The sequence below is a fragment of the Desmodus rotundus genome, chromosome 9 (assembly GCF_022682495.2).
Source record: "Desmodus rotundus isolate HL8 chromosome 9, HLdesRot8A.1, whole genome shotgun sequence".
Taxonomy (NCBI): Eukaryota; Metazoa; Chordata; class Mammalia; order Chiroptera; family Phyllostomidae; genus Desmodus; species Desmodus rotundus.
The window spans coordinates 46,918,410-46,943,052 of NC_071395.1; the positions used below are offsets into that span (position 1 = coordinate 46,918,410).

The 24,643-nt window shown below is 39.6% G+C and overlaps 1 protein-coding gene across 1 annotated transcript; it reads left to right on the forward strand.

Moving 5' to 3' along the window:
• The first annotated feature begins 14,881 nt into the window (after positions 1–14,881).
• On the forward strand, positions 14,882–19,074 carry LOC112305052 (olfactory receptor 7A10). Its single transcript, XM_045195890.2, has 2 exons — positions 14,882–15,067; positions 17,475–19,074. The coding sequence occupies exons 1-2, from the start codon at positions 14,892–14,894 to the stop codon at positions 18,460–18,462; spliced, it is 1,164 nt and encodes a 387-aa protein (XP_045051825.2). The 5' UTR covers positions 14,882–14,891; the 3' UTR covers positions 18,463–19,074.
• The last annotated feature ends 5,569 nt before the right edge of the window (positions 19,075–24,643 follow it).

Here is a 24,643-nt window from a genome sequence, read left to right on the forward strand (position 1 = left end):
TAAGACTAGCAGCTGACTTCACAATGGAAATGCCCCAAGCCAAAAGAGAATGGCAAAAAAATATTCCAAGTAATGAAAACCAGAGGCCTGCAACCAAGACCACTTTATCCAGCAAGGCTCTCAATTAAAATAGAAGGCCAAATGAGAAGCTTCCCAGACAAAAGAGGCCTCAAAGAATATAATTCCTCCAAACCAGCTCTGCAAGAGATGCTAAAGGGTATGCTATAAGAACAGGAAGAAAAACAGTGAGAGAGAGAGGAACACAGGTACAAATAAATCACAGTGAATAAGTACCTATCAATAATAACATTAAATGTAAGTGGATTAAATGCTCCAATCAAAAGACATAGAATAGCTGAATGGATAAGAAAGCATGACCCACACATATGCTGCCCACAGGAGAACCACCTCTAAACAAAAGACCTACATAAACTGAAAGTGAAGGGCTGGAAACAAATTTTCCAAGCAAACGGACAGAAAAAAAAAGCAGGAGTAGCAATACTCATATTAGACAAAATAGACTTCAAAAAAAAGGGCCATAAAGAGAGACCCAGATGGTCACTTCATAATATTCAAAGGAAGAATCCACCAAGGAGATATAAACACTGTAAATATATATGCATCCAAAATAGGAGCACCAAAATACATAAAGAAAATCTTAGAGGACTTCAAGAAAGATATTGACAGCAACACAATTATAGTAGGGGATTTTAACACCCCACTGTCAAAAATGGGCAGATCTTCCAAACAAAATATCAACAAATATTGTGGAATTGAACAATGCCTTAGATGAAGTGGACTTAACTGATATATAGAGAGCCTTTCATCCCAAAGAAGCAAAATACACATTCTTATCAAATGTACATGGAATATTTTCAAAGATAGACCACATGATAGGACACAAAACAAGCCTCAACATATTCAAGAAAATTGAAATCATATCAAGCATTTTCTCTGACCACAAGGGACTGAAACTAGAAACCAACCCCAAGGAAAAAACCCAAAACACTCAAAATCATGGAGATTGAACAGCATGCTATTAAACAATGAATGGGTCAATAATGAGCTTAAGGAAGAAATCAAAAAGTTTCTGGAAACAAATTAAAATGAACTCACAACAATCCAAAACTTATGGGATACAGCAAAGGCAGTCCTGAAAGAGAAGTTCATAGCGATACAGGCATACCTAAAAATATATAGAAACACTTCAAATAAATAACTTAACCCTACCCCTATAAGAACTCAAAGAACGACAACAAAGACAGTCCAGAGCAAGAGGAAGGAAGGTAATAACCAAGATCAGAGCAAATTAAAAGACATAGAGACTAAAAGCATAATTGTAAGCATCAATGAATCCAGGAGCTGGTTCTTTGAAAAGATAAACAAAATTGGCAAGCCTTTAAGCAGACTCATCAAGAAAAACAGAAAGAGGACCCAAATAAAAACAATCAGAAATGAAAGAGGAGAATTACAACTGATACCATAGAAATACAAAGGATTGTAAGAAATTACTACGAAGAACTATATGCCAAGAAATTTGAAAACCTAGGTGAAATGGACAAATTTCTAGAAAAATACAATCTTCCAAAACTGAATGAAGACAAAGCAGAAAGCCTGAACAGACTAATAACACCTGATGAAATTGAAGCAGGAATCAAAAAGCTCCTGACATACAAAAGTCCTGGGCCAGATGGTTTCACAGGAGAATTCTACAGAGTATTTAAGGGAGAGCTAACCCCCATCCTCCACAGATTATTCCAAAAATTTTGAGAAGATGGAAGACTCCCAAATTCTTTATGAAGTCAGTATCATCCTAATCCCAAAACCAGATGAAAACATAACAAAGAAAGAAAACTTCAGGCCAATATTGTTGATAAACATAGATGCTAAAATCCTCAACAAAATATTGGCAAACCACATCCAGCAATACGCTAAAAAGATCATACACCATGACCAAGTGGGATTCACTCCAGGGATGCAAGGGTGGTACAACATTCACAAATCAATAAACACAATACATCCCATAAACAAAAGATAAAAATCACATGATCATATCCGTAGATGTAGAAAAAGCATTTGATAAGATACAGCACCCATTTATGATAAAAACACTTAGCAAAGGGGGAAGGAAGGAAGCATTCCTCAACATAATAAAGGCCATATATGAGAGACCTACAACCAACATCATACTCAATGGACAAAAACTTAGAGCTTTCCCATTAAGATCAGGAAAAAGACAAAGATGCCCACTTTCACCACTCCTATTCAACATAGTATTGGAAGTCCTAGCCACAGCAATCAGACAAAAAGAAGAAATAAAAGGCATCTAAATTGGAAAGGAGGAAACGAAACTGTCATTTTTGCAGATGACATGATAGTGTACATAGAAAATCCTATAGACTCCACCAAAAAACTACTTGACTTAAAAAATCAATTTGGCAAAACATCCAGATACAAAGTCAATACTCAGAAATCAAAGGCATTCCTGCATACCAACAATGAAACATCAGAAACAGAAATCTGGAAAAAAAAAATCCCATTTGATATAGTAAAAAGGAAAAGAAAGTACCTTGGAATAAACCTAACCAAGGAGGTAAAAGACCTGTACTCAGAAAACTATACAACATTAAAGAAAGAAATTAAGGAAGACACAAACAAATGGAAATATGTACCATGCTCATGGACTGGAAAAATTATCATCAAAATGGCCATATTACCCAAAATGATTTACAGATTCAATTCAATCCCTATTAAAGTACCCATGACATACTTCACAGATATAGAACAAACATTATAGGGAACTGTTCCACACATGGGAAATGTAGCCTAGCTCCCACTTGGAAAAGCCAGTGGGTGCAAGGTTCGGCAGGCAGGACCCACGCCCATGGACAGATTCTCCCATGGGGAATCAGGCCTGCATTGTACCTAGGCTGCTATGAGACTTGCTTTTGCTAAAACTCCCTCACCCTGAATTGAGGCAGCAAATGTTTACTGAGTATCTTTAACTTCCTAAAGTCTGTGCTAAACCTTACAAGTGGTGAGTGTAACCAGTTCAACCACTTTCCCCCTGGAGCTGAAACATCCTTCTCTTTGAATTACCAGCATTCTGTCCTTTGTTGTCTCTAAAAGGTAATCACCTACAGTGAACCTGTGCATAGTAAATGAGGACTATCTTCCATGTAATGTCCCCAGAAAAGCAATAAATGCCTGTCCAGGCAGGGGTTACCTCTCTTGGGCTCTCTCTATCCCTTTTGCCCTCTCTCACTTAGAGACTGGCCATGCTGTCCCTTTTTCTCCACAGGATTTCTGTAGTCCATGTGTATTTGTCTATTGCTGCCACAACACAGGATCCTGCTGGCCAGGATCTGCATCAAAATATTACAAAAATTTATATGGAAACAAAACGACCCCGAATAGCTGCAGCAATTTTGAGAAAGAAGAACAAAGTAGGAGGGATCACAGTATTTGACATCAAACTGTATTACAAGGCCACTGTAATCAAAACAGCCTGGTACTGGCATAAGAACAGACACATAGATCAATGGAATAAAATAGAGAGCCCAGAAATAAATCCAAGTCTCTATGGTCAATTCATATTTGACACAGGGGGAAGAAGCATAAAATGGAGTAAAAATACCCTCTTCCACAAATTGTGTTGGGAGATCGGGACAGCTGCATGCAACAACAACAAAAAAATGAAACTCAATCACAAACTTATACCATACACAAAAATAAACTCAAGGTGGATAAAAGACTTAAATATAAGTAGTGACACCATAAAAGTCCTAAGGGAAAACACAGGCAGGATAATCTCAGACATTCCACACAGCAACATCTTCACTGATATTTCCCCTAAAACAACGGACAAAAAGGAAAGAATAAACAAATGATACCTCATCAAATTAAAAAGCTTCTGCATGGCCAAAGAAAACAGCATTAAAATGAAAAGAGAACCAAATATTTCGGAAAACATATTTGCCAATGATACCTTGGATAAGGGTTTGACCTCCAAAATATATAAAGAACTCACACGACTCCACTCCAGGAAGTCAAAAACCCAATTTAAAAAATGGGCAAAGGACTTGAACAGATACTTCTCCAAGGAAGACATACAGAGGACCCAGAGACATATGAAAAGATGCTCAGCATCACTAGCCATCAGAGAGATGAGACTTGAAACCACAATGAGGTACCATCTCACATCAGTACCACTTCACACTGGTCAGAATGGCCATCATAAACAAATCAACAAACAAATGTTGGAGAGGATATGGAGAAAAGGAACCCTAATGCATTGTTGCTGGGAATGCAGACTGGTGAGGCCACTGTGGAAAACAGTATGGAATTTCCTCAACAAACTAAAAATGGAGCTGCCTCTTGACCCAGGAATTCCACTGCTGGAATTATATCCTAAGAAACCTGAAACACCAATCCAAAAGAACCTATGCACCCCAATGTTCATAGCAGCCCAATTTACAATAGCCAAGTGCTGGAAGCAACCTAAGTGCACATCAGTAAATGAATGGATAAAAAAACTATGGTACATTTACACAGTGGAATACTACACAACAGAAAGAAAGAAGCAGCTCCTACCCTTTGCAATAGCATGGATGGAACTGGAGAGCATGATGCTAAGTGAAATAAGCCAGGTGGTGAGGGACAAATACGATATGATCTCACCTTGAACTGGAACATAATCAACAAAAGAAAAAAGCAAGCAAAATATAACCAGAGACATAGAAATTAAGAACAACCTGACAGTAACAAGAGGGAAGGTGAGAGGGAATAATGAGGGGAAGGGTTTTCAGGAACTGCTATGAGGGACACATGTACAAAACTGGGGGGGAGAATGGAAGCAAGTGGGGGAGATGGGTTGGCTGAGGGTGGGAGTGGTTAGGGGAAAATGCAGACAACTGTAATTGAAAAACAATAAAATAATTATTTTACTTCTGGCCAAGATGGAAGCATAGGTAGACACACTGTGCCTCCTCGCACAACCAAAAGGACAACAACAATTTAAAAACAAAAAACAACCAGAACTGACAGAAAATCGAACTGTATGGAAGTCTGACAACCAAGGAGAAGAAACATTCATCCAGACCAGTAGGAGGGGTGGAGATGGGCAGCCAGGGTGGAGAGGACTCAAGGCAAGGCGGCGGCTGGCGGACCCAGAGAGGTGGCGGATTGTGGGACAGCGTAGGCTAGGCTGCAGCTAGCAGACCCCACAAGGTGGTGGTTGGCAGACCCTGCGGCCCCACATTCACGCATAGAAAAACCAGGAGGAACGGCAGGGGAGCAAAGCAGAGCAAGCAACCCAGGGCTCCAGCGCAGGGAAATAAAGCCTCAAACCTCTGATTGAAAACACCCATGGGGTTGAGGCGGCAGCAGGAGAAACTACCAGCCTCACAGGACAGTTCGTTGGAGAGACCCACAGAGGCCTAGAGTGTGCACAAGCCCTCCCACTTGGGAATTAGCACCAGAGGGGCCCAATTTGATTGTAGGTAGCAGAGGGAGTGACTGAAATCCGGCAGAGAGTGGAGCAAGCGCTATTGCTCCCTCTCGGCCCCTCCCCCATGTACAGCATCACAGTGCAGCAACCAGCATTACCCTGCCCTGGTGAACACCTAAGGCTCCGCCCCTTAAAGTAACAGATGCACCAAGACAAAAAAAATGGCCCAAATGAAAGAACAGATCAATGATCCAGAAATAATACAACTAAGCAACGAAGAGATAGCCAACCTATCAGATGCACAGTTCAAAACACTGGTAATCAAGAAGCTCACAGAATTGGTTGAATTTGTTTGAAAACCAGATGAAAAAATGAAGGCTATGCTAAGAGAAACAAAGGAAAATGTACAGGGAACCAAGAGTGATGGGAAGGAAACTGGGGCTCAAATCAACGGTGTGGACCAGAAGAAAGAAAGAAACATCCAACCAGAAAAGAATGAAGAAACAAGAATTCAAAAAATGAGGAGAGTCTTAGGAACCTCCAGGACATCTTTAAACGTTCCAATATCCGAATTATAGGGGTTCCAGAAGGAGAAGAGGAAGAACAAAAAATTGAAAACTTATTTGAACAAATAATGAAGGAGAACTTCCCCAATCTGGCAAAGGAAATAGACTTCCAGGAAGTCCAAGAAGCTCAGAGAGTCCCAAAGAAACTGGACCCAAGGAGGAACACACCAAGGCACATCATAATTACATTAGCCAAGATTAAACAGACGGAGAGAATTCTTAGAAGCAGCAAGAGAAAAGGACATAGTTACCTACAAAGGAGTTCCCATAAGTTTGTCAGCTGATTTCTCAAAAGAGACCTTACAGGCAAGAAGGGGCTGGAAAGAAGTGTTCAAAGTCAAGAAAGGCAAGGACCTATGTCCAAGATTACTGTATCCAGCAAAGCTATCATTTAGAATGGAAGGGCAGATAAAGTGCTTCTCAGATAAGGTCAAGTTAAAGAAGTTCATCATCACCAAGCCCTTATTATATGAAATGTTAAAGGGATTTATCTAAGAAAAAGATAAAAAATGTGAACAGTAAAAATGACAGCAAACTCACATTTATTAACAACCACACCTAAAACAAAAACAAAAGCAAACTAAGCAAACAACTAGAACAGGAACAGAACCACAGAAATGGAGCTCACATGGAGGGTTATCAACAGGGGAGTGGGAGGGGGAGAGAGGGGGAAAGGTACAGAGAATAAGTAGCATAGATGATAGGTGGAAAATAGACAGGGGGAGGGTAAGAATAGTGTAGGAAATGTAGAAGCCAAAGAACTTATATGTATGACCCATGGACATGAACTATAGGGGGGGGAATGTGGGAGGGAGGGGGTGGGTAGGATGGAGTGGAGTGAGGGGGGAAATGGGACAACTGTAATAACATAATCGATAAATATATTTTTTTAAAAAGACAGACAGACAGCTGGAGATTCAAAGAGCTGTTTAAAGGGCCAATGCATAAGTTTTCATTTGCAGCCCTGGCTGGTGTGGCTCAGTAGATTAAGTGCCAGCCTGTGAACCAAAAGCTCACTGGTTTGAGACATAGTCAGGGCACATGCCTGGGTTGCAGGCCAGGTTCCCAACAGGCGGCACACAAGAGGCAACCACACATTGATGTTTGTCTCCCTCTCTTTCTCCCTCCCTTCCCCTCTCCCTAAAAATAAATAAAATCTTTTTAAAAATATTTTTCATTTGAAGCAACTTACTCTGAACTCCCATAAAAGGGTGTGGGGCAAAGCGGACTAGAGAGCCTTAAGGAGGGACTAGCGATGGAGGCTTTGGAGAGAGAACTGAGAGGATAGCCGCTGGGATCCTGGCACTAAGTCATCCCTCATACACAGCATCCACCACCTTCAGGCAGACCACTCCCCTCCAAGTGGCAACTGCCTGAGGGGAAGCAACAGCTCCACCCCGCAAGGAACTCTGCCCCGCCCTGTGGTACTTAAGCCTGACTGCTGAGTGCAGACTAGGTTAAGAACTGAAGGGGTCATCCACAGACATTGGCTCCCTGGGGTGGTCTCGAACAGGCTGGCTAAAGCCAGACAGGGTCACCATCTGACATCACCAGAGGTGGATCCAGAAAGAAAAAACAGTAGCAAATACTAGATGCTGCTAAAAGGAAATCCAGTATGGTCTTCTCCATGATCTGTGATATTTTCTTTCCTACATAGCTTTTTAACATTCATTTCTTGTCCTTCAAGTTGGTGCATATTAAGTCACTAGATTTTATATTATAGTTTATTTCAATTCACAAATTTTGTTCCCCCCTTTTCTCACTCCATTTTACCTTATTCTTTCCTCTTATTATTTTCATTTTAAATTTTATTTTCTGTCTTGCTACAACTTGATTCATTCCTCACCCTTACTATTTCTCTCTCATCCAGCCTCATAAAACCAATTTTCTTGTCAATGATCATCTCACATTCTTTTTCCTGCTCTTAAAATACCCATGTTCTCTCTCCATATTTAGCAATTTTTGCTCTTTGGTTGTGGATAGGGTAGTTGTTGCATTTTTTCAATTTTATCTCAAGATCTTCACTATTTTTGTATTTCAAATCTCAAATTTCCCTCTCCTACTCTTTTTGTCTCAAATTTTACTTTTCCCTGTCTTGGCCTGTTCTTTTCTCTTTTTTTCTCATTCATACTGCCATTTTTTTTTTCTCTTCATCTCAAATTTTAATTTTTCCCTGTCTTAGGCTGATTTTTGTTCCTCACTCTTAGTATTCCCTCTCCCTCTATCATCTCAAAATCATTTTCCACCCTGACTGGTGTGGCTTAGTGGATTGAGTGCTGGACTGTGAGGCAAAGGGTCACTAGTTCGATTCGCAGTCAGGGCACATGCTTGGCTTATAGGCAAGGTCCCCAGAGGAGGGTGCATGAGGGACAACCACATACCGATGTTTCTCTCCCTTTCTCTTCTCTCCTTTTCCCTCTCTCTAAAAATAAATAAATAAAATCTTTTAAAAAATCACTTCCCTTTCCTCGAGACATCTCTTAAGCTTTTCTTTCCTTTTTTTCCCCTCTTATTCCCATTCCACATATATTAAATTTAGCTCATTTGTTGTAAATAGTGCTGTGGTGGGTCTTTTTCTCCAATATGATCCCTATTTGTTTTTATTATTTATTTACTTTTTTTCCTTGTTCTTTTTCTCTCTTGCTTTATTTCATTTTATTTTCTGTTTAAACCTAATATTATACACATCCCTTCCCTTACTTCGTTCTGCCTTCTTCACTCTTTTTTATTTATAATGTAAATTTTACTTTATCTCTTCACATTGCTCTATTCCCTTTTATTACTCCTATTCCTCCCTCTACCCTCTCAAAATCATTTTTATTTCAGTTGGTCATCTCGTATTCACTCTCCTTCTTATAATAGTCTTAATCTCTTTAAACCCTTATTAATACTGGTTCATTTGCTGTTGACAGTGGGATTGTGGGAGGGGGAGTTATTTTTGCAGGTGAGGGTTTGTTTCCTGGACTTTATGGTTTTCTTCTGGCAACATCTGTGCAACAGCATACAAAACATGGTGGGTGAAGTGACCCTCAGTTGGAGAGAGGACCCCACCGAAGAATGACCCAACAACAATAAAAATCCAATTACACCCAGACAGCCAACATAAACGGCATAAAGGGCATCCCTAGAGCATCAACTTCAGGAGATCAAGGAGACTGCACCACTGAATCACATAGGTCTCCTACCATAGAAGTTCACACCACAAACTCAGGGAGTCAAAGCAGATAAACTTAAGAAGCAGAAGCAAACTAGAAGAATCTCCTCTAAAAAAGGGCAAACAAAGAAACAACCCCTAGTCAAAATGAAAGGAGGAATCCCAAGAAAGAGTACTAAATGAAATAGAGGCAAGTAAACTATCAGATACTGACTTAAAACAATAGTTATAAGGAAGCTCAATGAGCTCAGTGATAATTACCAGAAAACTACAGGGAAGCTACAAGGAACTTACTGCAAACTACATCAGCATGAAAAAGGACATAGAAACTATCAACAAGAGCTAGGAGGAAATGAAGAATACAATTTCTCAATTGAAGAACAATAGAAAGAATCAAAAGCAGGCTAGATGAAACAGAGGGTTGAATCAGCGAGCTGGAGGACAAAGTAGGAAAAAAAAAACAGTAAAGCAAGAAAAGGTAAAAAGACTCCAAAAGAATGAAGCGGTGTTAAGAGAATTGCAGGACAACATGAAACATAATAATATCGATATAACATGGATATCAGAAGGAGAGGAGGAGAAGCAAAGGATAGAAAACCTTTTTGAAAAATACATGACAGAAAACTTCCCTAATTTGATGAAAGAAACAGTCACACTAGTCCAGGAGGCACAGATGGTCCCAATCAAGAGGAATGCAAAGAGGCCCCCTCCAAGACACATCATAATTACAATGGCACAATTCAAAGACAAAAACAGAATCTTAAAGGCAGCAAGGGAGAAACAGGAAGTAACATATCAGGGAGCCCTCATAAGTCTAGCAGCTGACTCCTCAGTAGAAACACTACAAGCCAGAAGGGAATGTCAAGAAGTATTCCAAATAATGAAAGGCAAAGTCCTGCAACCGAGACTACTTGACCCAGAAAGACTCTCAATTAAAATGGAAGGTGAGATAAGGAGTTTCCCAGACTAAAAAAGGCTCAAAGAATATACCTCCACGAAGCCAGCATTGCAAGACATGCTAAAGAGACTGCTTTCAGAAGAGGAAGAAAAGAGTGAGAGAGAATGGAACACACGTACAAAGGGGAGAAATCTCAATGGATAAGTGCCTATCAATAATAACCTTAAATGTAAATGGATTGCTCCAATCAAAAGACATAGGGTAGCTGAATGGATAAGAAATCATAACCCGTTCATATGCTGCCTAAAAGAGACCCACCTCAGAACAAAAGACCTACAGACTGAAAGTGAAGGGTTGGAGAAAAATATTGCAAGCAAATGGTCAGGAAAAAAAAAACAAGGGTAGCAATACTTACATCAGACAAAACAGATTTCAAAACAAAGGTCATAAAAAGAGACACAGAAGGACACTTCATAATACTCAAGGGAAGAATCCATCAAGAAGACATAAACATTGTAAACATATATGCACCCAACATAAGAGTACCCAAATATATACGGAAAATCTTGGAGGACTTCAAGAAAGATTTAGAAAGAAACACACTCAGAGTAGGGGATTTTAACAATGGACAGATCTTCCAAACAAAATATCAGCAAGGTTATTGTGGCACTGAATGATGCATTAGATCAGATGTACTTAGCTGCTACGCACAGAACATTTCATCCCAAACAAGCAAACCCTACTTGGGATGATCAAGTTGGATTCATCCCAGGGATGCAAGGATGGTATAATATTCACAAATCAATAAACGTAATACATCACATAAACAAAACAAAAGACAAAAAATCACATGATCATATCAATAGATGTGGAAAAAGCATTTAATAAGGTACGGTACACACTTATGATAGAAACACTTAGCAAAGTGAGAGTAGAGGGAGCATACCTCAACATAATAAAGGTCATATATGAAAAACCTACAGCCAACATCATACTCAACAGGCAAAAACTAAAAACTTCCCACTAAGATCAGGAAAAAGACAAGGATGCCCTCTCTCACCACTCCTATTCAACATAGTATTGGAAGTCCTAGCCATGGCAATCAGACAAGAAAAAGAAATAAAAGGCATTCAAATTGGAAAGGAGGAAATGAAACTGTCATTGTTTGCAGATGACATGATAGTGTACATAGAAAATCCTATACACTCCACCAAAAAATTGCTCGACCTAATAAGTGAATTTGGCAAAATAGCAGGATACAAAGTCAATATTCAGAAATCAAAGGCATTTTTGTGCAACAAAAATGAAATATCAAAAACAGAAATCAGGAAAAAATCCCATTTGCTATAACAACAAGAAGAATAAAGTACCTCAGAATAAGCCAAACCAAGGAGGTAAAAGACCTGTACTCAGAAAACTACACAACACTGAAGAAAGAAATTAAGGAAGACACAAACAAATGGAAGCATATACAGTGTTCATGGATTGGAATAATTAACATCATCAAAATGGCCATACTACCCAAAGCAATTTAGAGATTCAGTGCAATCCCTATTAAAATACCAACGACATATGTCACAGATATAGAGCAAATATTACAAAAATTTATATGGAAATATAAATGGTCCCAAATAGCCACAGCCATTTGAGAAAGAAAACAAAGTAGGAGGGATCACCATACCTGACATCAAACTATATTGTAATTACACTGTAATCAAAACAGCCTGGTACTGGCATAAGAACAGACACATAGATCAATGGAACAAAATAGAGAGCCCAGAAATAAACCCAAGTCTCTAGGATCAATTAATATTTGACAAAGGGGGAAGAAGCATAAAATGGAATAAAAATAGCCTCTTCAACAAATGGTGTTGGGAGATCTGCACAGCTACATGCAAACAAATGAAACGCAACCACCAACTAACACCATACACAAAAATAAACTCAAAATAAATAAAAGACTTAAATATAAGTAGTGACACCATAAACGTCCTAAAGGAGAATATAGGAAGGAAAATTTCAGATATTCCATGCAACTATATTTTCACCGATATTTCCCCAGAGCAAGGGGTAAAAGGAAAAAATAAACAAAAGGGACTACATCAAATTAAAAAGCTTCTGCACAGCTAAAGAAAACATCAGCAATTTTTACTCCATTTTATGCCTCTGCCTCGTTTGTCAAGTATTTGACCATAGAGACATTGGTTTCTTTCTGAGCTCTCTATTCTGTTCCATTGATCTATGTGTCTGTTTTTATGCCAGTACCAGGCTGTTTTGATTACAGTGGAATTACAATATAGTTTGATGTCAGGTATGGTGATCCCTCCTACTTTGTTCTTCTTTCTCAAAATTGATGTGGTTATTTGAGGTTATTTATGGTCCCATATAAATTTTTGAAATGTTTGTTGTGTATCTGTGAAATAAGTGCCCTGGGTTCCTTGGTACAAAGCAAAGAAACATGGCCCAGATGAAAGAACAGAACAAAAGTCCAGAAAAAGTACTCAACAAAGTGGAGACAAGCAATCTACTAGATGCAGAGTTGAAAACACCGGGTATAAGGATGCTCAATGAACTTAGGACCTCAACAGCATAAAAAAGATGCAGTCAGAAATAAGAATTCACTAACTGAAATAAAAGATGATTGACAGAAAATCAACAGCATCGGTGAAGCCGAGAATCAAATCAGCAACTTGAAATATAAGGAAGAAAAAACACCCAATCAGAGCACCAAGGAGAAAAAAGAATCTAAAAATTGAGGATAGCACAAGGAGCCTCTGGAACAACTTCAAGCACACCAACCTTCACTTCATATCTTATGTTAAAATTAGTTGATTAGCCAAATTATTCCATGTGCTACTTTAATTCTCCCTTGCAATGAAAAGTTACATATTACAAGTTTCTGGGGACTATGATGTGGATGTCTTTGGAGGCTCTTATTCTGCCGACTATAAAATGTGTTTCAATAATATATTCCATGATGTCACACAAGGGCCCTTATTTAAATGAATCAAATGAGGTATTTTTCAGAAGTATATTATATGATGTTGTTCATGAATCCTTATATAAAATAATTAAATGATGAATTTATAGCAGCTTCAGAATGAGTGAATATGCACTATACATTCAAAATTACATGCAAAATGATTTTTGGCTCTGAAGACCTAAAACAACTTATACCTGACTCTAATGCAGGTACAACCTTACTACAAAGTGTGGGCCACAGATCAGCACCTGCAGTATTGACACTGCCTGGGAATTCGTTTGATTCAAAGAACCTCTGGGCCCACCAGGACCCACATTTGAACTATAAGCCTGAGTGACTTATATGCACCTTGAAGTTGGAGAAGTGGTGATCTATACTAGGCTTTCTCACCTTCTCGGGTTCACAATAGGGGTGGGATAATTATTTCTGTTGGGTAGTGTAGGTGCTGAGCAGCCTCCCTCCACATGTTGCCAAGTATATCCAGGGGCAAAATCATCTCAGGTAGTGAACCACTGGCCCAGAGTTTGAAAACTGTAAGCAACCTGACAAGGCCCATCTCTCACTTAGTGAATAACTTTGAGCAAATTATAAACCCCTTAAAGGCCTATTTCTGAAAATAGGAATGAAGTTCATAATAGTAATACCTCATAACGGGCTTTTCAGAAAATTAAATCAAATAAAGTCTATAAGGTACTAAGTTCAGTTAACATGGCATTAAACTATCAAAACATATCTATTATAATTAACAGATATTTTATAATGATGCATTTAATGACAGCTCTTAATTTATGAAATATGTACTAAATCCCTAATTATTTTGACAAATGTGTCAGAGTGTGGAAAAGATTGTGGTGGTCAGGACTGCATATTGCATTAAAATGAAAGGAGAACCAAATATTTGGGAAAACATATTTGCCAATGATACCTCAGAAAAGGGCCTGATCTCCAAAATATATAAAGAACTCACATGACTCCACTCCAGGAAGACAAACAACCCAATGAAAAAATGGGCAAAGGACTTGAACAGATACTTCTCCAAAGAAGACATACAGAGGGCCCAGAGACATATGAAAAGATGCTCAGCGTCACAAGCCATCAGAGAGATGCAAATTAAAAACACAATGAGGTACCACCTCACACCAGTCAGAGTGGCCAACATAAACAAATCAACAAATAAATGTTGGAGAGGATGTGGAGAAAAGGGAACCCTAGTATATTGTTGGTGGGAACGCAGACTGGTGAGGCCACTGTGGAAAACAGTATGGAATTTCCTCAACAAACTAAAAATGGAACTGCCCTTTGACCCAGCAATTCCACTGCTGGAATTATACTCTAAGAGCCCTGAAACACCAATCCAAAAGAACCTATGTACCCCAATGTTCATAGCAGCACAATTTACAATAGCCAAAGGAACCCAGCTCCCTCCTCATTGAATGGGGACAGCAATGCTCTGCAGACATCAGGGCTGTGTCCCAACCACAAATCAGTGCTTTAAGGGGCAACGGGATCTGTTTCCGAAGGGCTCCTTAGTCTCAGACATTGGAGAAAATGCTAAGTCAGGGTTGGGATAAGGTAATAGGAGATTAGACCTCTGGGAAGCGGGTGAGATCCAAGACAAAGAGTCATAAAAACTAAATTCAATTGACTTCCAACCTGGTTTCTTGGGATCAAAGAATCATTAGGAAAAATTCCCTTTCTGCTCATTCCAGAGGCCCAGAGGGAAACCACATGCTCAGAGGATGGAATAACACAAGGGAAATTTGCCTGGTATGCTGACATAGAGAGCTGTAAATATCTCCCCTGCACAGTCCCTAAGCTTTTGCAACATTGGTGTACAGGACATGGTTGTCACTGTGATTCCTAAGTCTGGCTCCGGAACTGATGCTTCAGTCCTTCCTGCTGTCTTCTGTGGGACAGAGCTTCAGTCTCCATCATCCACCATCCTGGGAGCAATTCTGGCTGGCACACACGGAGACCTTCCTTTCAGAAAACCCATCCAGGGCAGTCTGAGAGCCTGGTAGGTACACAGGAAACGGTCAGAGAGGCTGGAACCTGAGAACTTTTACCTGAGGCACTGTAACCCTAATCAGCCAAGCCCCAAGACCAGAGGTCACCATGTCTGTATTCTTGGTCAAATAATTGATTTATAATAATTTATTTAATACATTAATAACGCTGTTTGAGTCTGCAATAGAGGGACCATGTTTGACAATTAAGTGATGTGCATGGAAGTCCAGTCGGAAGACACTGTAGAATGACTGAGACGTACAGAATTGGTGCAGTAAAATGAAAACATTGCTGAGGAGTGGTCTTGTTCAGGGAGAAGGAATAAAGTATTAGGGGTGGAGAGCAGTGCAGTGAAGTGAGTGTTTGTAATAAATATCTAGGACACAAGTGCATTTGAGCATGTTGTGTATTCATTGAAAAGATCCAACCAGTGAGGTAGACAGCACCTTGCAGCAGCAGTTAGTGAGGCAGACATTGCAGTATCTTCTCTCAGGCTGCATATGCACATGAAAAATATTTAAGAATTCTAAAGAGGAACACTAAATAATTTCATTTCAATGATTTCATGTCTGGTGAGGCTGCAAATATTTTAGAATTTGTTACTCAGTTACTTTCTCTGTTGGAATAGTTAATAAGAATTTCTATCCCACACTCAGACTTTTCCCCAAGTGGGCATTATTCTATTCTGTAAATGAGAAATTCTGTCATGCACTTGGGGAATATAAATTGAGGACTGACCAACTTCTAGGCAATGAGCACATGGTACTGAGAAACAAATTTTTTACAATGAAGTCATGGATTATTTTAGGTCACACTTTGTACCTTAAATCTTCCTAACACAAAGCCATCATAGTTCTCAATGTTTACATTTATGCAAAGAGGACTTCCTTGCACCAGCTCTTGGGGTGGCTAATATGCAAATCAATTGAAAATATCTTCTCTATTCCACGTGGGTTTTCAGCATAAAATGCCCTTACCTAAGCAAACTAATGAATAAATCGAGAAGCTGAAACTCAGTTCCGTCAGGACAGTTTATTGTTAGATTCTATTGCTGCTGTAAAATATGCCCACAGTAGCTGTTGAAAAGAAACAAATATGTGCTATAGCAAGTCCAGATATCAGAAGCCTGGGATGGCTCCCTGGCTAATCTCAAGGTGCCTGCAGGACTGAGTTCCTCCTAGAGGCTCAGAGTAGCATCTGTTTTCTCCCCAGTTCCAGTTTGTGTTCTGACCACCTGCATTCCTTGGCTCTGGGCCCTTCCTCTTTCGTCAAAGCCAGCAGTGTAGCATTTTCTCCCAGTCTCCCTCTCTGCATCTAGGGGAGCACTGTGCTGACCTTAGTTCCCCTGGATGATCCTGCTCATCTTCTACCTAACACACTATACCTGACCCTAACACAGAACCACAGCCTTGCCACACAGAGAACAGTCCACAGTCCAGGACCTGCAGCATCAACACCCACTGGGAGGTTGTCAGAAATGCAGAGTCTCTGAGAGCAATAGGACCTGCTGAATCAGATTCTGCATTTCTGGTAGGATCCTTGTTGGTTCATAGGCATATGGAAGTTGATTGAAGTGCTTCTATAGAACAGGTTTTCTCAGCTTCTCACTGTTGACTTTGGAGGCTGGAAAATAATTGAGGGGGCAGAGTCAGGGCAGAAGGCGCTTTCTTGTGAATTGTAGGTGTTTAGCAGTATCCCTTCAGGCATTGCCAGATACCCTGGGGAAAAAATCATTTCTGGTTGAGACCCACTGACTAGAAGTAACCTGAAAAATTATAACCAAGGCCCATCACATACTCTGATACCAACTTTGAATAAATCACTAAACCCCTGCAGCTTCTCCTTAAGGTCTTGGTACTGACCATTCCCTCTGCCGGGCACACACTTGCCCACATAACAGTGATCTCCCTCCCTTTCTCCCTTGAGTTCTGGGCTCAAATGTCACCTTGTTGGCAGGTCTTGCCTAAAAACCCATGAAAAATAGAACAGCCTATTTTCTCCTTTATACCTGCTTTCATTTTCTCCATAGGATTAGTTACCATCTGTAATATTATATTATTTCTATTATTTGCTTCCATATTCTTTCCCCAGGATTGGTGTGTAGGGACTTGCATTCTTCAGCACCTCCACTCACAGCCCACACAGTGCCAAAAACATGGTCAGCACTCAATTTGTATTCCTGATATACATGAAATATTTCTAATTAAAATTATAGTATACCACACACCTTAGGAAAAAACAGATTGGAACAAAAATTCCTACTCTGACATAACACAGAAAACTCCTAGAGCAGAACAGATCTGCCCCAAAATATGAAATTAATTTCTTGATGGGAAAATATAAACTAACATTAGAGCTGTGCAAGTAATGCAGGTGTGTATGAAAATTACTCCTGTTCTCTTTCTCCTTCTTGAAAGTCAGCTCCACCTCATGGATCCAGGGAACCTTACGAGAGTGTCAGAATTTCTTCTCCTGGGATTTTCAGAGGAACCAGATCTACAACCCCTCCTATTTGGGCTGTTCCTCTGCATGTACCTGATCACTGTGTTGGGAAACCTGCTCATCATCCTGGCTGTCAGCTCAGACTCTCACCTCCACGTGCCCATGTACTTCTTCCTCTCCAACCTGTCCCTGGTAGACATCTGTTTCACCTCCACCACCATCCCAAAGATGCTGCTGAACATCCAGACACAGAGCAAAGCCATCACCTATGCAGGCTGCATCACCCAGATGTATTTTTTCATACTCTTTGCAGGGTTGGATGACTTCCTCCTGACTGTGATGGCCTATGACCGGTTTGTGGCCATCTGTCACCCCCTGCACTACACAGTCATCATGAACCCCCAGCTCTGTGGACTGTTGGTTCTGGTGTCCTGGATCATCAATGTCCTGAATTCCTTGCTGCAGTGCTTAATGGTTTTGAGACTGTCCTTCTGTAGAGTTTTGGAAATCCCCCACTTTTTCTGTGAACTCAATCAGGTGGTCCAACTGACCTGTTCTGACATTTTTCTTAATGACATGGTGATGTATTCTTCAGCTGTGCTACTAGCTCTTGGTCCTCTGGCTGGGATCCTTTACTCTTACTTCAAGATAGTGTCCTCCATACTAGCAATCCCGTCAGCTCAGGGGAAGTATAAAGCATTTTCCACCTGTGCATCTCACCTCTCGGTTGTGTCCTTATTTTATGGTACAGTCCTAGGAGTGTATCTCAGCTCTGCTGGTACCCACAGCTCACAGTCAAGTGCAACAGCCTCAGTGATGTACACTGTGGTCACACCCATGCTGAACCCCTTCATCTATAGCCTCAGGAACAAAGACATAAAGGGGGCTCTGAAAAGATTTTTTTGGATGGTGGGTAAACAAGGGACAATTGTCCTGGGGCTGATGAAGTCGCCATTACTATAGGACTCAAGGACTTGTAGTCAGAATTTACAGTTCTTTAATCAGATTGTGGAAACACAAATTGCTCCTTTTATTTATTTATTGGAATTTTTATTCAATTTCTCTGTACAATTTAAGTAACTCCTTTATTTAAATTTCTTCTTCTGATATCAGATAGTTTTCTTTGATATCAATTTTTTTCTTCCTGTTTTTCCAAATTTATTCCCAATCTTGGACATTAAATTTTCATTTACCTCATGGAACTGCTTGGATTGCTTAAGAGTAATTTCTTCTAGAATGAAAAATATCACCCATGTAATAATTCCTTAGTTTTACTAATAAAATAGCCATAAGTTTTATCACTCCAATGGAAAAAGCTAAGCTTGGCAACTAGGCCATTTCTATAATTTTCAAATGAGGAAAATCTGAGGCCACAGCTTTTTACTTTCATGTCTGTCATTCCTTTTTTAATCAACACTTTAACTGCTATTCTTGCTAACGTGGACTTTAACATACTGGTGTGTTTTATAACATTTTGAGTTTTATTTTCCTTGTTCAAATGCTGTTGTCTTATTCAGCTCTATGTCCTTGTTGCCTATCATAGTCACTGGCAAAACCTGCTTGTCAAAGATGTGTCTCCTAGTGGCATCTACATAGAAACAGAAATTTGAATAAACAGATTTGGCAAACACTTTGATTCTGACAAAGCAAACGTTAAATTGTACTTTACATTACTATGCATTAAATTTCTTTTCAAGCTGTACATCTACTTCCTGAGGCACAAATACCAGTGTTGATGTGGGGGTAATCATTGCAGTACAGGGTTGGTTAGCAGGGGTCATGCTTTCTCATGGAATTATCTTACTGTTTCTGCTTCAAAACCTTCAGTGATGATACCCTGGCTGGTGTGACTCAGTGGATTGAGTGGACTGTGAACTGAAAGGTCGTCAGTTCGATTTCTGGTCAGGGCACATGCTTGGGTTGTGGACCAGGTCCCTAGTTGGGGGCATGCAAGAGGCAACCCATCTATGTTTCTCTCCCACTCTTTCTCCCTTCCTTCCACCTCCCTCTAAAAAATAAATAAATAAAATCTTTTAAAAATTAAAACTAAAAAACAATTTCAGTGATACTACAAATATGACTTTTCCATTGCCCTGAATAAAATATCTCATCTTTTTCTAAATTTCATCATAAACACCAAAGGGGTATGAATGAACAATATCATTCATTATAAACAAAGGAATTTCCTCAGTTTTCATGATCAGAAGTGACTGACTCATAAGAAATTACTGCCTATGCATAGATTCAGCATCACCAGTTTTAATTTACAAGCATACATGTCCTTGCAAGATCTGCTGGATACCTAGAAAGGAACCTCACTGTAGTCACTTTTAATTCAGTTATCTGAAGTTAACTTAAACAACAGACTTATCTGGAATGATGTTAAAGTATCAGAATAAGTGCCAAAAATAAGAAACAGCAGACACCCCAACCGATGTGGCTCAGTTGGTTGCTCACCATCCTGCAAAGTGAAGTGTTGCTGGTTCGATTCCCTATCAAGGCACATGCCTGGGATATGGGTTTGGTCCCTGATCAGGGCACATATGAGGGGCAACCAATTGATGTTTCTCTCTCACATTGATGTTTCCCTTTCTCCCTCCCTTTCCCTCTCTCTAAAACATAAATAAATAAAAATCTTTTAAAAATAAGAAGTAGCAGATTATTATAACTGCCCTCAGTTCTGTTCACATGGATTACTATATCGGCTAGCTAATGCTAAATAACAAGCCATTATAAAATAAAATGGTTTAACATATGTCCTTATTAACAAATGAAATGGTGTGGTGAGGACTTGTTCTGAGCCCTGTGGGCTCTCAGCTGTCAGTCTCTATATTGTGCTTCTCAGACTCATCCATGATTCTGTACAAGTTCTAGAGATCTGCTGTGCAATGTAGTTAACAATACGGTATCGTACACTTCAGAATTTGTTGAGAAGGCAGATCTCATGTTAAATATTTTACCACCAAAAAAAGGAACACAAGGCAAATTTAGGATGTGTTGGATATGTCTACTACCTTGATAGTGGTGATGGTATCACAGGTGTTTACCTATGTCCAAACTCATAAAACTACACATATTAAATATGTAGTTTTGTAGAGCATTTTTTAAAAAGCCAATTACTCCCATTCTCTGTGACATCCAAAGTGGTTGGAGAAAACCACACACTCACACCAACAAGGATCTCCATAAATGGATGACCACAAACCCTCAGTGTGATGGTCCCCCTTTTCTCCAGTTTTGCTATTTGTGGGTTTAGCTACCTGTGGTCAACCGTGGTCCAAAGATATTAAATAGCAAATTCCACAAATAAACAATTCCTAAGTTTTAAATCATGCACCGTTCTGACTGGTGTAATGAGATCTTGTGCCATCCCACTCTATCCTGCCCAGGACATGAATCATCTCTTCATCCAGAGTCTCCAGGCTGTAGACACCCAGTTCCCTGCTGGTTCGTCACTGAGTAGCCATCTCAGTGACCAGATTGACTGTTGTGGTATCACAGTGCTTGTGTTCAAGTCACCCTTACTTTACTTAGCAATGGCCCAAAGCCATTTACGTAACTTATATCACAGTATTCTGTTATAAATGTTTTATTTTATTTTTAGTTAATGTTGTTCATCTCTTACTGTGCTAATTTATAAATTACATTTTATCATAGGTATGTATGTGTGTGAAAAAACATAGGACATATAAGATTTGGTGCTGTCCATGGCTTCAGGCATCCACTGGGTGAAGGGGGTCTTGGACATATCCCCTGTAAACAAGGGGGGACTACTGGACTAGTAGAAGTCACAGACTTCCCAGTGGCCTAGAAGACTCTACATAAGATGCTCCTGCCTCTTGACTCTCTTCCCCCAAACATTCTTACATGTGACAATAATGAACCATAGATCCCTGTACAAAGGCTACAGTGGAGCCCCAGACTTGGCTCTATTTTCTATAACAGATATAAGTCAGGGAGACTGGATTAATGATAAGATTTGGGACATTGATAAAATAAACACACTTTAACTATTCAAATGATAGACAGACAATAAAGACACTTAGCAACATTGTTCTCATACAGAAGTCATTGAGTGTTGTTCCGAGCAATGTATCTAGTAATTTTCTTTCTTCAGATCCGAATATGGGTTTCACAGAACAGTTTCCTTGGAGCATGTTTTAGTGGAGACTGATGCCTTCACTTGAAGCATGATCCAGGAATGGCAGCCCTGCGGGGAGGAGAGGTAGGGGGTTCATCCAGGAATAAAGCATTAGTCAGATGGGTAGCTCACCACTTGATACAATAACAGGAGTATAGTAGACCCTGCAGGGGGTCTGCCCTTCTGGTTGAAAAGGTGTCATCCTGTTGATGACCTCTTCAGGCTGAAAATGTTCCCTCAAAGAGGACACCCTAAGTATTCTACTGTTCTTATTTTTGGGAAATGTTTTAATAATGTTTGACTTAGGCTATAAAAATAACTCCCCCGTGAATTGACAAAGGTGGCCGATACTCAATGGACTGAAACACTGAGGACTGCCCAGTGGACTTGCTTTGGCCCTGAAAAGTTGTAGGTACCCAGATTCCTGCCTTTACAGTTCGCTCATCCACCTTTCGCCATCCTTCTGTCATTGCATACTTGGGCATTTTTCTAGGTGGCACCTTCAATAGTAAAGTCAAGGTGCTTGGAACTCATGTGGTCTTGAAAAGTGTGTCTGCTGTTGCCTTTGATAGACAAAGAAATTCCATTTCAGATCCTGAGGAAATTCTCATGGGAGAAGAAAATGGAAGTCACATCCACGGAGAAAAGAACATCATGACTAAGTGGCCCAGGGGAGGGGATACGTGTAGCTGGCATCAAAAATGCCCCCAAGGGCACAAAACTAGCAGGAAAAAAGTTCCTTTCTATTTTGGCTCTTTCATGAGAATCAAACTGCTCAGAGACTAGAGAAACCATGGAACAATTAATTTAATGAGGATCTATAAGAATTCAAGCTCTAAGGCCCCAGAAACGGTAAATATGTCCCTTACTCCTCTCACCTACAGATCAAAGGAAGGAGGGAGTGCAACTGATACTCACTCCACGCCCTTCCTTGCAGCTGAGTTGAATATCCATCACCCAGAGAAAAAAGGACCAAGGGAACTAGAGGTTTAGCAGTGTCATCAGAGTACCTGCTGTGGGAAGCAGGTATGGAGCCAGGAAGAGCTCTCAAAGGATGAACTTTGGTGGTACAAATGGGGATAACACGATGTGAGAATCCCTTTATTTAAGACATTCTACACAATTCAATTCCTCTCAACTTCTCTTCCTCTCAGTTTCCTTCCTCTTTCTTCTGGAACCCAATTCTGAGGATTTCTCACCTTCCTAATGGAAATTGACTTTCTCTCAATTCCCAACATTTATCAAGAGTTTCACACCCAGCCACCTTAGACATTTTCTCAGGAGCCAATAGTTCCTCTGTTCTCTTCTTTCAAAGATGCACCCATATTCTTTCATCTACAAAAGTTTACTCAGTCATTTATTCACTCATTCATTCAAACAAGGAACAGTCCCTTGAATTCCACCTCGTTAGCACTTATGACTTCATTCATGCCTCTTGTGATATTAAGTCACTCAATGTTTCTGTGCCTTAGTTTCCACATTTGTAAAATGAGGATAATGATAGTATCCTCTTCATAAGGATAATATGAGAATTAAATTAAAAGAGAGAAAGAATGGGAAGTTTATTAATTGTCTGCATGGGAAGTTGATTGTCTCTTTTTCCTAGTGAGCACCTATATATGTTAATTATCATCACTGCACTATTGTAAGCACATATTCATTGTTAAGTCAAAAAAGAGTGATAATGATAAAGCCAAGGTACATAAAATATGGTGCAAGTGCTCAACATATGGAGGCTCTCAAGAAACCTTAGCTAATTCAGTAAATGTATCACTCTCATTTTTGTATATTTGCAAGTTTCCAATCCTTGTTCCAAGATACTTATATTTTTGTTAATATGTGTAAATAATTGTAATCCATTTTCTAAGAGATTTAACAAGATGTGAACACTACTGGGTTTTTTCTCTTGCATCCATTTTTTGTTAATTTTTATTTTTGAATAATTTTAGATTTACAGAAAAATTATAAAGATATTACAGAGACTCCCCATAGTGATGAAATGTTTTGGAACTACATGGAAGCAATAGTTGCAAAGCACTCTGAAAATACTATATGCCACTAAATGTCATTTTTTGTATTGTTGTTCAAGTACAGTTGTCTCCTTTTTTCCCCCACCACTCCCCTGCCACCCCAGCCATCCCCACTCCCCATCCTTGATCCTACCCCTCTTTGGTTTTGTCCATGTGTCCTTTGTACATGTTCCTGAAAACCCTTCCCCCTTTCCCTCCATTATCCCTTCCCACCTCCCCTCTGGTTACTGTCAGTTTGTTCTTAATTTCAACGTCCCTGGTTTTATTTTGCTTGCTTGGGTTTTTTTTGTTGTTGATTAGGTTCCACTTATAGGTGAGATCATATGGTAAATGCCACTTTTAAATGGCTACTGGTTTTACATTTGTTTTGTGTTAACTGCCTTACTAAAATTATTCACAGTCCAAAGAGATTTTCAGCTGCCAGTTTATTATCTACAGCCAGTGCATCATCTGCAAACAATAAAGAAGTGCCTTTTCAATACTCAGGACTCTCATATCTTTTTCTCCTTGCATTGCATTGGTTAGAGCTTCACAAGAGTTAATAAATAACATTAATGATGGTAGAATCTCTTTTTTTCTTTAATACTTAAAGGGGAATTCTTCTATTATTGTTCCTGCCAGAAGATCCAACCAGGGCATTTTTGGTGCTAAGTTGTAATGTTTATTTAATTCCTTCCTTAATTATTAATCTGTTATCCTTCACCCTGAATCAGCTTTGAACACTCATATTTTCCCCAAAATAAATTTATTTCTTAGAGATTTTCAATTTTTTTTAACTTTTTTTATTGCTGTTCAAGTACAGTTGTCTCCATTTTCCCCCAACCCCCACCATCCCCACCTCCCACCCTCAATCCTAACACCCTTTGGTGTTGTCCATGTGTCCTTTATACATGTTCCTGAAAAGCCCTCTCCCTTTTCAAATTTTTAACTCAGAGTTATAAGTGATATCATACAACAAATTTAAGCATTTCCT